Here is a 14,764-nt window from a genome sequence, read left to right on the forward strand (position 1 = left end):
AATACTGGCTGGGCTTGAACTTGTAGAGATTTGCCTGCCTCTGCTTCTAGTATGCAGGGTGTGTACCACCATATTTGACCTAAATTCTCTATTTTATTTGGTAATGACTGATTTTCCTGACTATAGTCATGACTTTGTACTGACTCTTATGGCTTGTAATATGATTGTATGCTTATGTAGATAAAGCTTGTGTGATTAGTCTAAGGTATAAAATAAATCTCTTGTGATATGCAAACTAAATGTTACACATTTCTTTCTTATAATAGATTGGGTGTGATCATAGCCAGAACCTTTTGGACATTTGTAGAGAGAGGGAGTTTCAGGCTTTAGTCTGTGATGCGCTGTCTGTTCCACTCCGAAGTGGGTCTTTTGATGCTTGCATCTCCATTGCTGTCATCCATCACTTCTCAACTGCGGTGAGTATTGCTTTTCCTTCTGTAAAACTTGTGATTAAGGTGACAAAGTTTGTATGTGTGTGAGTCAAAATAAGCTATTTCTTAATTTTTTTCTTTTCTTTTCCTATTTTTTGTCAAGGTCTCAACATGATGTAGCCTCCAAAAATAAATTAGAAAGGCTCATGTATTAAAGTCTTAGCCCCAAGCTGGGGAGGCTCTATTAGAAGGTGATTGGGTCATGAGGGTGTTAACTACACCAGTGTGTTAATTCATTGAATTCTTTATGCTGTATAGACTTTGAGGGAGTGGGGCCTGTTTTGAAGTAAGGAACTCACAAGTAGAGTGACTTTGAGTGGCACATTTCTTCATGGTCCCCTTCTTCTTTCTGCTACCTGGCTGCCATCAGGTGAGCAGCTCTGCCAGGATGCTGTCTTCTCTGAAGAGCCCATCATAGCCTTAGGAACAAGAAGCCAAATGGCCATGGACTGAAACCTGAAAGTCTATGAAGTAAAATACATCTCCATTTTATATTGCTTTTCTCAGGCATTTTACCACATGAAAAAAACTGATAACAGTTTTCTTTGATTACACCTCATCAACGTCATGTAGTTTTTCCTCTTCCCTTTGCTTTCTGCTTATAGTCTTTAGTTATTTTTAATAACTAAATATGGTACCCAATATCTACCCATGACATCTGCCATGACCCTTGAGTTGTTAGGCTTAGCCCTTCTAGCAATGTAAGACATCAGAATAACACTTAGCTCCTCTGATTTCCACTGTGTTATTGTTCTATATAAATTTTGTTGCTTTAAGCATGTGATATTTATCTGTACTTTTCAAGATTTACTCTTTCTAGTCTTCCTTCTTTAAAGCACTTTTAAAGGTTTCTGAAAGATTAACTTTCTTTTACTTGAAGAATTCTTTTTGCTATTTTTATTTGAGTATTTATTTAGGTATTAAGTGTTTAAATATTGGCAGCATATCTTTTTTGTATCATTAAACTCTTTATTTTAAAAGTACTATTTTGACTATATTTTGAATTCTGAATTGAAAATATATGTTATATTTTGCTACCCTCTTTTAAATTTCTGCTTCATTTTTGGTAATTTATGCTGACTTGAATTCTAGCTTAATAATTATCTGTGAATCAGATATATGTCATTTACTGTTAAAATTCATGTGTTTGTATTATTCTGAAATTGATTTTATGTCTTCATTGAATTTTTTCTAGTTTTATGAGCATATTAGCTTAGTTATTTTAAAGTCTTTGAGGTTTTATTATTCATTTTAAGATGGAAAATAAATCTTTTCTTGTTTTATGTTTGACTGGACACATGTTAATAGTTGTTTTAACATATTTATAATCTATATCATTGCAAAGTAATTGAAATGATGATATTTAAAATTTTTAAATTTATTTACTTTAGAGTGTGTGTGTGTTGATGTCAGTGTGCACTTGCCAAAGGGTACATGTGTAGATCAGAGAACAACTTCAAGAGTGAATTCTGTCCTTCTAGTGTTGTGTGGAGCGGCAGGCTGTGTTCCTGCCCAGCTCCCAGCCACCGGCTAGCTTTTGGCCCAAAATAATTACACGGAAACTGCATACTTTTAAACACTGCTCGGGCCCATTAGTTCTAGCCTCTTATTGGCTAACTCTCATATCTTCTATTAATGAGTGTAGCACCACGAGGTGATGGCTTACCAGGAAGGATCTTAACCTGTGTTTATCTTGGAAAAGAGAGCTATAACGTGTGTCTCACTGCCTTCTTCCTCCCAGCATTCTGTTCTGTCTTCCCCGCCTACCTATGTTCTGACCTATCAGGCTAAGCAGTTTTCTTTATTAATTAACCAATGAAATCAACAGATAGATGGAAGACTCACCTGCATCATTCCAGAGTTGAATTCAGGTCATTGGGTAGTAGCAAGAACTTTTACCTACTATGCCATCTCCCTAGCTTAATTCTTAATTAATTCATAATGCTTAATTCTTAATTATGTTGGATATAGAATAACTTTTTCTATGGCATAACAGCCAGTATATTACAGAAAATAGAGGTCAATAACTACAAAACATTAGGATGAAAACAATTGTGTAAACCCAGTCTTATTTCCAAGTAGTACATCACTTAGTTTTTATTTGAATTAATAGAAACTATAGCAAGTAGCAAATCAACTGGAAGAAATGTGAGAAACTTTAAAAAACAATTGATAAGACCAGTAATAATATACATGTTAAATATGTTATCTTGCTTTTTAATCTATATAAAAACTAAAATATTGTAGAAGACTGCTTGTTTGTTCCCAGATGCCCAGACCATGAAATAATCACACAGAAACTCTATTATTAAATCACTGCTTGGCCAATCACTTAAGCATATTGCTAGGTAGCATTTATATCTTGGGCAAACCCATTTCTATTAATCTATGTATTGCCATGTGGCTGTGGCTTACCAGAAAGGTCCTGGCATGTCTGTCCCTGGATGAGGCTACATGGCTTCTCTCTGACTCCACCTTTTTTCTTCCAGCATTCAGTTTAGTTTTCCTCACCTAGCTCTACTCTGCCCTATCACAGTCCAAGGCTGCTTCTTTATTCATTAACCAATTAAAGCAGCACATATACAGAAGGACCTCCTACACCACTGAAATACCTGAGTAATGGAATGATTATGGAGCTTACTCACTGAACTTGAATTTTTTCAAATTTTGTAGCAGATGTCTTCTTGAAACACTGCATGGTCTTAGAAAGTTGTGATATATAATTTTACACCTTTTATAAAAGAATAGATAATAGTGAACAGAGTATCTCTGGAGGAGAGACAGAGGTCATACCATGGGTGGCAAAAAGTGTCTAAACCTAATAGAAATAATAATAGATATCTCCTTCTGTGTCTATAAAAACTGAGAGTAAAGTTTCTAAGCAGTTGAAAATAGACTTTCACAGGCAGTCTTTCTGAAGTGAAAACTATTTTGCTACTTCTTTGTCTTTCTGTAAGTGATAGTTACAAAGAATCCAAATAACTGTGAAAAACATACTCCAGGGGCTGGAGAGATGGCTCAGCGGTTAAGAACACTGACTGTTCTTCCAGAGGTCCTGAGTTCAATTCCCAGCAACCACATGGTGGCTCACAACCATCTGTAATGAGATCTGGTGCCCTCTTCTGGGGTGCAGGTATGCATACAGGCAGAACACTGTATACATAATAAATAAATAAGTCTTTTTTTTTAAAAAAAAAAAAAAAAACATACTCCAGAATTTAAAAAGTGAAAGTTCTGTTTATTTTCCTACTGAAAAAGTGGAAGAATTTCATTAAATCAATCTGTCTGTCTCTTTCTCCCTCCCTCCCCTCCCCTCCTCCTCCTTCTTCTTTTTTCTTCTGTCTTTCTCACTCCCTCTTTCTCTCCGCTGTTTCTCCACCAGCAGTAGTTATACACCCTTTCTTTTTATGTATACTAAAATATTCTTGGGGCTAGAGCATGTACTTCAGAGCACTTCTGTGCAAGCATGAAGGCCAGAGTTCAGATCCTAGCACCCACATAAAAACTGGGCATGGTCCTCACATGCCCACCTGTAACTCCAGTGCTGAGACTGACAGAGATAGGAAGATTTCTGGCGTTACTGGCTGGTAGTCCAGCAGGCAGTCTAGCTAGTTCTAGGTTCAAGGAACCCTTTGTCTAAAGGGAGTAGTAAGGTGTAAAGTGGTAGAGGTGGATACCTTGGTGCCTTCTTCTGGCTTGAGGTTTATTTTTCTAGTCTGTCTTTGCCTCTGGTTTTTGGGCTTTGGTCATGATTGCTTTAAATATGCATCAAGATTATTATTATAGTTATTGTTATTTGATGCAAAAACCCACAAAGTGTGGTTAATAATTTATTAAGGGGTACAATGGAAAAAGACTCATGAATACAGAATGACTTAGATGCAGCTGCTGATTCAGCTGCCATTGTCCTGTTCTGCCCAAGGGTGGTGAGGACCAACTGCAAGGCTTGCTTCTGCTCCACCCACCTGAGAGAGAGTGCACATCCCCTCCTCAGTTTTATTTGGTCACATATCCAGAGAAAACCATGCCCATAGGCCTAGTTATGCAAACGTCAATTATTATTAATATATATTTATAATTAATTATATTAATAATATATAAATTATTATAACTTCTTGACAGTTTATATTAAATGGTATAGATTCGTTTGTCTGTTTCCAGAGAGCAGTAAATTAAGACCAACAAGTACATATAAACTGGTTAGTTTAATTCTTTAGGGATTGACTTTCTGCTCTATCGTGGCCAGTTTATAGTTACTTCTTTCTGTTCTTCCCTTTAGTTTCAAGTTAAACTTGGTTTATATTTGTGCCATTGTACCTCGAAGACCCTAAGATCATCTTCTGTCTCCAACATTGTATAATTGCTAAAACTTTTGCTTTACTTTCTAACTTCCCAGCTGCTCTTTTGCTGATTTTCTTGGAATTCCACCTAGTGCTTATGCAGCATGGGGACTCAAAGATACCTTTAGAGGACTTTGCATGTAGACTTTGGAGGCATTTCCCTGCAGTTCCTCCTTTATCTGTGATTCTGTTCCCTGCATTCCAGGACTTCGCTGTACTCAGAACCTGGTGTTCTCAGGCCAGGGAGTCATTAGTTTCCATCTTGTAATCTATTTCCCACACTGTGAATTAAATTCATTCAGGTCTAGTCTGCAGACTTGCTTACCAGTGCCTTAGCCAGATGTTTTATGTACAGTTTGAGACACCTACACATAGTCTTACATTTAATTATAATTTTCTACATCCTTTTTCTCTCTCCTCTGGATTGATAAATAATAATCATTTCATTTTAAATTTTCTTTTAGGAGCGTAGAGTGGCAGCTCTCCAAGAACTTGTCCGTCTCCTGAGACCTGGTGGGCAGGCCCTCATATATGTCTGGGCAATGGAGCAAGAATATAAAAATCACAGATCCAAGTACCTTAGAGGAAGCAAAACTTGCCTGCAAGATAAAGAGGAGATAAACAATGTCATAGCCACTGAAGGATTGCTAGCAAATCAAATGTCTGGTGAAAATAGTGAAGACCTAGAATCTTCTGTTCCCTCCACTGATAATATCAAGGAGGAAGGATGTAAGCCAAGGAAAGTTCCTAATTCTGAGCTTCCTGTTCATACAAACCGGACTTCTTTTCATTCCCAAGATGTGCTGGTTCCATGGCACCTCAAGAGAAATCCTGGTAAAGACAAAGCCGTTGAGCCCTTTGGCTTGGCAGGATGCCCTGACCCATGTCCTGTGTTTCATCGTTATTATCATGTTTTCTGTAATGGAGAATTGGAGGCTTCCTGCCAGGCTCTGGGTGATGTTAGCATTCTGCAGAGCTACTATGATGAGGGGAATTGGTGTGTTGTTCTTCAAAAGGTCTGATCTGAACATATCAGATGTAAAGAAAAAAAAATGCCTATCTGTTTCTTCGAAGGAGGATAAATTGTCCCTTTAAATAATGAGGAAGCTTTGGGAGACATTACCAAAGGAAAACTGAGAGCAGAGATTATAGAGGTAACATTCTATCTTCAATTTTTGGCTGACTTCATAAACATAGGTTCCTCTTACATGCCTTCTAAGTATGATGTTGAAAAGTGATTGGCATTAACTTGTGAAAGGTCTGTGATCTTTGTGTAAGCGTACAGCATTTTGAAGCTAAGCTTTTCTTATAAAGTGTTTATAAAGATCCTAAACTATGTAAGATCAAAATGAAGCAATTATGTAACCTTTTAAATGACTTGAAGACTCCTGGACAACAGGACACTATCTGAAGTGTTATCTACAACTAATTGTTCCCAAGAAAATCATAGCAACTTTCTCCCCCCGTCTTTCCAGCACACTGGATGCCCAGTAAAACTTTAGCCACGTATTTCTCAGGATTAATAGAAACTTCAGTCAACAGATATTCATTAAACTCCTACCATTTACTATTAAGTACTAGGAATGAAGCTGTAAGCAAGTAAAGGAGGTTGGGTTGTAGCTCAGTGAAAGAACAGGTGTTTCTAATTGAAGCCCTGGATTTAATACCCATCACTGCAAACAAACATAGCAGCAGAAACCGAGCAAAGTCCTTCTTCCTAGGAAGCTTACTTTCTGGAAGGTGAGGCTGACAAAAGCAGACAAATAAGTTAATATTATGTTCCTGGTAATCATAAACGACAGATAAAAAAGTAAATTGGAGGCTGAAAGTGGTATTAACCTATGAGAAAAAGATTACTTTCTAATGGCTGAAATAACTCCCAGTCTTGACTGATGAATTGCCAGGAACTACTACTATTCCTCATCTGTTGGTTTAAGTTCTAAAGACAATTCAAATAGTTCTCTTTAACAGTTAAATTGCAAACGTTAAAATGTTATCAGCCACACCAAACTTGGCTCTTTCAGTCACAATTGACTGTTTTTTCTTATTCATCATTTGTTCCAATCTAGGAAGAATGGAGGTATTTTTATCTAGTCCTTGAAACCAAAAGTGTGTTCTTGGAAAGTACTACTAAAATTGATATCTAGCCAGACTGAATTGACCAAGAAGAAACTTTTATGATTTTTTAATTAACTCAATCAGAAAACATAAAAGCAACATGTACATGCTTTAAGACCATAACTTGATTTAATAAACATAATTAACAAATTAAAAATTACAGTAAGACACTTTCAAATGAGACTTCTATTTGAATATACAATTTTCTCTTTCTTTTCTATTTATGAGAGAGAATCTCATGTATCCAGTTTGGTCTCAATCTAAGTACCCAGTTCTCTGCTTTCACCTCTCCAGACCTGGTATAACAACAGACCTGGTAACACAACAGCCTAAGAATAGTTTGATATTATTTATATTGAAAAAAATTAAGATATTATTTATATATTAAAACAGTGGTTCTCAACCTGTGGGACAGGACCCCTGGTAGCCAAACCACACTTTCACAGGAGTTGCATAAAACCATTAGAAATATATATTTATATTAGTATTCATAACAGTAGCAAGATTACAGTTATGAAGTAGTACTAAAAATAAATTTATAGTTTATTTTTATATATTCCTACAACAGGAAGGGTGGTATTAAATAATCAAAGCAGTGGAAAAGATAAGAACAACTCTATTAAAGGAACATATGCCCCAGTAAGATGCTTAGTTGATAAAGGCATTTGCCACCAAGCCTAATACCCTGAGTTCAGTCCACAGTACCCACTTGGTAAAAAATGAAAACTGACTCCAATAAGTTGTCCTCTGACCTTTGTACTTACACACACACACACATAAAATAAAAATATTTATTTAGTGGATCTACTGGATCTCACTTTATAGTTATAACTTTGCTGGAACTAGCTAAAATGATCAGGCTGGTCTCAAATACATTTCTGCCAAGTGCTGGAATTAAAGGCATGTGCCACCACATCTGGTTAAATACATTTTAAAGAAAGATATAAAGCTGTGGTGATGGCCCACGTCTTACTCTCAACACTTAGAAGGCAGAGGCAGGAGGATTACTGTAAGTTCAAGATCATTCTGTTGAGTAGAGATAGAGACAGAGATCCACACTGGAGCACTGGACTGAGCTCCCAAGGTCCCAATGAGGAGCAGATGGAGGGAGAACACGAGCAAGGACAAGGGGTTTTGATCCTACTTCATGTTCCGGCTTGGTGGGAGCCTAGCCAGTTTGGATGTTCACCTTCCTAAACATGGACGGAGGGGGGAAGACCTTGGACTTTGCACAAGGCAGGCAACCCTGACTGCTCTTTGGACTGGAGAGGGAGGGGGAGAGGAGTGGGGGGAGGGAGAAGGGTGGGAGGAGAGGGAGGAAAATGGGAGGCTGGGAGGAGACGGAAACTTTTTTTTTCCTTTTCTCAAAAAAAAAAAAAAAAAAAAAAAGATCATTCTGGTCCACAGAGCAAGTTCCAGGACAGCAAGGGCTACACAGAGAAACCCTGTCTCGAAGAAGAAAAAATAGAAAAGAAAAAGCAAAGTTAGCTTGTCCTAAATCAAAATTTGATTATGTTGTTTGTGAACCTAAGTTTCTAAGTAAACAAGTTAGCCATGTTTGATTGGCCATAAGAAGAAAAATTTTAAAGTATATATATATATTGGATATTTTAGAATCTTAAAGGCAGGCATAGTGTCATACCTATAGTATTAGCTGCTCAGAAGCCTGAGCACCAGAGGTCAAAACTGGCTAGGGTTACATAGTGAGACCCCGTCTAAAAGTAAAACAGAAAAATAAGAGACATTTCTTCCTTGTGTCATTTCCATCATTTCTTCTCCTTTGAAATGGCATCCTTGGGTCTCAGTCGTGAGTATCGTTAAGAAATAAGTTCATTGTCCCTGGAGGACCTGATTTCGACTTACTGCATGTTTTCTCTCCATAGAATTAAGAAGTGCTTGTAGGTTTTTGTTACTTCCCATTTCCAACAGCTTCAGGCTGTCTACCCACACTGTTGGGATTGCCGTTTCCTTGAGACTAAAGAACTGCCACTGTGAACATCTTGGTGGCCTTCTCCTAAAGTCTACTAACAATTATCTAATAAACAGTTGTTATAAGCTAAGAGAAAATATAAACTCTAGCTTACAATTAGAATTTTTGAATTATCACTATAATTCTGAGAAATTATTTATTTTTAGTTAATAAAGGAAATGATTTCAAGTTTTATTAGAATATTAAGATACTGTGATGTATTGTGTCTCATATGTCAGTCTTTTATTGTATACCAGCTTTTGAATGAAAGTGTCTGGTGGATGAGAGGAGCAGTAATTTGATTAGAAATATTGGCTGTCTGCCTATCATTTTAAAATTTTATGATTTTGGATATAAGCAGTTCAAATTAGAACCCTGTGAATTAAAAGGCTAAGAAATAATAACAGGACTATGTCAATTTGATTCATGTTTTCCATACTTGAAGAATTTTAGCTGAAAATTTGAAAATATAAATTGTTATAATCTTGTGGGGGCTGTGAACATGCATTGCTTTTTTAGCTTCTGACTTCCTACACACCATTGTGGCTATGTCTGACTTGAAATAAATTTGTCTTGTGTGCTGTGTCAGCATCATGACCTGAGCAACTAATGGTTTCTCTTTCATTCCAGTTTGTAGATTGCTCTTGTTCAAGTACACACTCCATCATGTGAACCAATCTAAAAAATACCCATTTTACAATAAATATACATTCTGTTGGTCAAATTTTTCTAGAGAACCCCATCTAATACAATAATAAAACAGTGTAACAAGTACATACATATCATATTTATACTGTGTTAAGTATTAGAGGTAAACTAAAGATCATTTAAAGTCATAGGAATATGTGTGCTAGATACATTTAAATTTTACTTTATATAATGGATTTGAGTTTCTTTGGATTTTGACCTCTTCCAGAGGTTCCGGAACAAATCCCCCCACACACACATGTAGATAATGCGAGTTGCTTCCAGTTGGAAATAAGGTCAGAGACAATATAGTGTATGCCAAAACATCGCTGGATATCATTCTGAGATTGTAAGCTCTTTGAAACAAGTGACATCCTGAGTTCTACTTTAAAAGGAAATTCTGGCTGCTGTGTGAAGATTTGACAGTAAAACTATTAGAGTGGAAGTAGAAGGGTCAGTCAGGAAGCTTTTGATACAATCCAAATGAGAAGTCATTATTGGTTTGCTATAGTCAATGTGTTGGCATTGTACATAGGAGAACAGTAAGCTTTGGGTTGTAGATTTGGAGGTAGAAATCCAAGAATTTCTGTTGAATTACATGTGTTGTGAAAGGATACAAGGGTCCCACATTAATGTGTGAAACTTCTCTATGTTCTGCATAGTCTGTTTCCTAGGGCTGCCATTCTTCAATCCAAATGCAATTTTGACTTATCCTCTTTTTCCCACTTCTGTGATACCAGGCATGGGTCTTCTGTGGTGCTACCCCAAGTTAATCTTCTAGATAATGCATCTCCTTCAACTGCTGAGCAGTTAGGATGTGCAGTCTGTATAAAAGTAGAAATAAGCAGAACACAGTACAACAGTTGTAATCACAAAATCCCTTTAGGGACCATTAGACTGATACAGGCGCGCACACACACTAGAGGACTCCAGATCATGTAGGCAGCAGGACAACAAGTAACTGATGTGGTTTTAGTTTTAGTAAACCATAACAATAAGATAATTCCTGAGGAAAAGCTGGACATGCTGGGCATAACCATCGAATGCCCTCTGGAAGAAAGAAGAGGAGAAAAGTAGTGACAAGGAAAGGTTGCTTCAGGTTTTCTTGCTTCTCTACCTGACGTGGCTCTATTTATAGGTTCCCAAACCTTTATACAAATAAAGAAAAGAAAAAAATTATGTGTTCATGAAAAAACAAACATAAAATGTCATTTCAGACCACAAAATCTCCACCTTTAAAAAAAAGCAAGTAAAGGTTTGATTAATAAGAAATGTGTAACAAGCATCTTAAAGAATGTCTACTCTGTCTTTTGGTTTATAGAAAAGAAAATGAGGATTTTTAGAAAATAAAAGTGCTGGATTTGAGATAACAAAATATGTGCTAAAATTGAAACAATGCAGTAAAGATTATCATAGCCCTAGAGTAAAGATGATGTTCAAAATCAGGAAGAAAGCACATAAACCTATCTAAAATGTTAATGGTGAGAGAATTTTGTTGAATTAATGGTGTAGGAGGTCCTTCTTTCTATGTGTTGCTTTCGTTGGTTGAATAAAGAAGCTACCTTGGCCTTTTGATAGGGCAGCCCTTAGGTGGATGGGGCAGACAGAACAGAATGCTGGGAGGAAGAGGGCAGGCAGAGAGAGCCGCCATGGAGTCGCCAGAGTCAGACATGCTGAATCTTTCCCGGTAAGCCACTACCTTGTGGTAACACTCAGATTACTAGATATGGGTTAAAGCAAGATGTGAGAGTTAGCTGAGAAGAGGCTAGATATAATGGGCCAGGCAGTGTTTAAATGAATGCAGTTTCTATGTAATTATTTTGGGGCTAAGCTAGCCGGGCAGCAGGACGCAGCCCAGCATACCTGTCTACTACAAATTAATGAAGATCCTCTTTGCTTGTGGTTTCCTGAATAAGCTATTTAGGCCTTGTGAATATGTAACATTTGATGAAGGCATATATGTAGAATGTTCATTTATTTGTCAGCTTCTACAAAGTGAATAGATGTGACCTTCCTATGCTTATGTTCCTAAGATTTCCTGTAGTCCCAGAGTTAGCACCAGAAGATCCAATAGCCTTAGATACAAAGATGTCCTTGTGGATTTTTCTAGTTCACATTTCTAGTTCATGCTAGTGTTCTTACAAAATAATTAGATGAGAATATACTAATTTTTGCTTTATTTGTATGAAGCAGAAGGATTCTAATCAAGTCTAACTAATATCACCAAAACAATGACTTAGGTCTTAGAGCCAGTCTATAGACCCAAGGCTCTTTGAGTGAGAACAAGGCTGGATCAATTTCTTTAAGGAAGGAACCTACTATACTGCCTAATACCTACACAATTAATCTTTCTCGCACAGTTCTGAAAATAGACTATAACTTTCAGATAGGGTATTTGGATTATATACAAAGAAGTAATCAGGCATTTGGCCATGACTAGATACCAGTTCTGAACTGGAACTCATTTTAAGAGACTCAAGATGTCACCTTGAGTAATTAGAATAGAGGCTTAAGGACAGTAGATCATCAATGGAGCTTAGCTCAGTAGCCTCTCACAGTAGGTCTAGTGGATTCTTCAATCCATACTGTGGTTATCTCCCCCAGTTCTAGGATGCACAATTGGTGTGGAAATACTCAACAACTGGCACTGGTTTTCTGAACTTTGGAGTGTCCTAAGTTGGTATTTAAGAAATGACATCTGGAAGCTACTGGGACAAGCTTCCTAAGAGAAGCAGTAAGGCAAAGCTGAGAGCACATGCCTGCAAAGGTTGCAGAGATTAGTACCACCTTTAGCCTTGCAGGGGTCTATTTTCTTTGAGTCTGGGATAGTGGTTTCTACCATACCCCATTTCAGCTCTTCTTTTTGTACAATATAGAATATAGACGGATCTTGAAGAATTATCAAAAAATGCCGCCATGTCATGACTCATATGTAGCTACTATTTTAGATATGGGCTAATTTTTGAGCAAATAATAACCACCCCTTTATTTAGTATGTTGCTAAAATAACTACCAAAATATATTTTTAATTAATTTTCCTTTAGGTTGCTCTATATAAATATTGTGTCTTTTCAGTAGCTTGACATCTTTAATTCTATTTTTAGCCACAACGTTGGTTTTAGATTCTTGATCTATACTTTATTCCAAAGCATACATCTCCACGTTATGTTTTACTTAGAAACAGTAATAGCTCAATAAGACCTCCCGGAGGGTCCCGTCGTACGGGTAGGTATTCAAAGGTTTCCCTCAAGACCCTTCAGACTCTATTGATCACTCCCTTTCATAAATGCTGTACCACATACAGTCTGCACGTCAGAATTTCAGACTATGGGTTGATTAAGTTTTGCTTGTACTGTTCATTATCACTTTGTATGTTTTTGTTCACAGAGTTTTTCTGATGGCTGTTCCCAAACATTTCTTGTCATTTTCCTCCTGCCTCAAGCTTCACCCCTCTCTGATTTTCTGCCAAATGCTGTCAAAGTGAGTTGTATAGAACTTAAATATTTCTGACCTTGATCGAACTCTGGGAGTAACTTCTAATTAGCAATGTATCCTGTAAATAACAACTCATTCCATTGCTGCTGTTGTTGGCGCTATAACTGTTGGCTTAAATAGAGAATGAAAGAATGTGAATTTGAAACAAGAAAATAAACTAATGTAGCAGTAGAGAAGATAATTGAGGCTATGCTCTCTGTTTTAACATTCACTTTAATCTAGACACAGAGCCTTGGATGGTGTAGTGTTTGGTCCTTTCTTTGCAGAATGTTACATATGTGAGTGCAGATTTCCTTAAGTGAAAAATCTGTTTGCCAACACTTACACAACAACTTTCTTTATACATTACTTAAGTCACCATTATAGTGCTGTGGAGAGCTATTATGACCCAGGCGATTCTTCTAAAAGAAGATATTTAATTGGAAGCTGCACACTGTTTTAAAGCATTAGTCCCTTGGGGAGATGGCTCAGTGGTTAAGAACACTGACTGCTCTTCCAGAGGTCCTGAGTTCAATTCCCAGCAACCACAAGGTGGCTCACAACCATGTATAGTGGAATCTAATGCCCTCTTTTGGGATAAAGGTATACATGTAGTTAGAACACTCAAAACCTTAGTCAATTATTCTTGAAAGGAAATATGGCATAATGCTTGACACTGGAGTAGTAGCTGAGTGCTACACCATGCTCTGCAGACAGAGAAAGACTAGGCTGTAGCACAAATAATGAAAACCCAGAGAAAGATACTAGAGCCAAACTGGAAGTCAGAAAAGCAAAAGAGTCAAACCATTAGAGGGCTCTTACCTCTACCAAGGCTCAGTCAGGCAAAGGTGTGATCCTGTCTTCAGTGTGACTGCAGACTGCAATGCTCACCACCAAATCTCAGACTACAGTGAGCTCTTGTGTCCTCCTGCCATATATACTCCTCTGCCCCAGCCATATCACTCCAGTCTCCACCTCCCTTGTGCTGGAATTAGAGGTGTCTGACTCCGGAGTGCTGGGAGCACTGACTCCTGAGTGCTGGGAGCATCTTCCTGTAACTTCTATTTCTCTATTTAGATAGATTCAATCTTGTGATGCCCAGGGTATCTTGAGTTCAGGATTAAAGGTGTGTGCTACCACTCCCTGGCCTCTAGTAGCTTAGTTTTGCACTCTGATCGTAAGGCAAGCTGTTAAAACACAAATAAAATACCACTGCACTAGGCCTGACATTGACTTCTGAAGCTTCAAAGGCCATCCCCCAGGGATACACTTCCTAAAGCAAGGCCAACCCAATTCCAATAGGGCCATTCCTCCTAATTCATAAGTCCTTTCAAAAAGCTCCTTTCCCTGATGACTAAGCATTCACATATATATGAATATATGTAATATATGAGATTATGGGGGCATTTTTAATAAAAACTCATTTACGTATTTTTTATCTACAGAACATAACTGACTTCTTTAGAACAAGAAAATTTATAAATGACAGTATTGCTTATTTTGTCAAACACTTCTTCAAGCAAAGCAGTATGTATGGTTGCTTGTCTTTTGAATAATATGATATTAAACAGTGGGTATTAATATTTTATGTGTGTCGTAATCATTTATTCACAATAAGTCTTTTTTTATTTATTAAAGATTTCTGTCTCTTCCCCACCGCCGCCTCCCCTTTCCCTCCCCCTCCCCCACCCCACAACCCCCCCCCCCCCCCCCCAAAGAGCAATCAGGGTTCTCTGCCCTGTGGG

At 37.4% G+C, this 14,764-nt stretch overlaps 2 protein-coding genes across 8 annotated transcripts in view; both read left to right on the forward strand.

Annotated features, from left to right (window-relative positions):
- The window catches only part of Alkbh8 (alkB homolog 8, tRNA methyltransferase), a 59,646-nt gene extending 51,969 nt beyond the window's left edge, over window positions 1-7,677 (forward strand). For all 7 annotated transcript variants that reach the window (XM_050126592.1, XM_050126598.1, XM_050126597.1 and 4 more), the window contains 2 exons: window positions 267-416; window positions 5,236-7,677. In XM_050126592.1, coding sequence (XP_049982549.1) covers window positions 267-416; window positions 5,236-5,793 — 708 coding nt within the window. In that variant the 3' untranslated portion in view covers window positions 5,794-7,677. The remainder of the gene's footprint in view (window positions 1-266; window positions 417-5,235) is intronic.
- Cwf19l2 (CWF19 like cell cycle control factor 2) overlaps window positions 5,833-14,764 on the forward strand; it is a 96,602-nt gene continuing 87,670 nt past the window's right edge. The window contains exon 1 of the mRNA XM_050126590.1: window positions 5,833-5,925. The gene's annotated coding sequence lies outside the window, so the exon portion shown is untranslated. The remainder of the gene's footprint in view (window positions 5,926-14,764) is intronic.

Source organism: Alexandromys fortis, unplaced genomic scaffold (assembly GCF_014885135.2).
Source record: "Alexandromys fortis isolate MF-2015 unplaced genomic scaffold, M_Fortis_MF-2015_v1.1 scaffold_245, whole genome shotgun sequence".
NCBI lineage: Eukaryota > Metazoa > Chordata > Mammalia > Rodentia > Cricetidae > Alexandromys > Alexandromys fortis.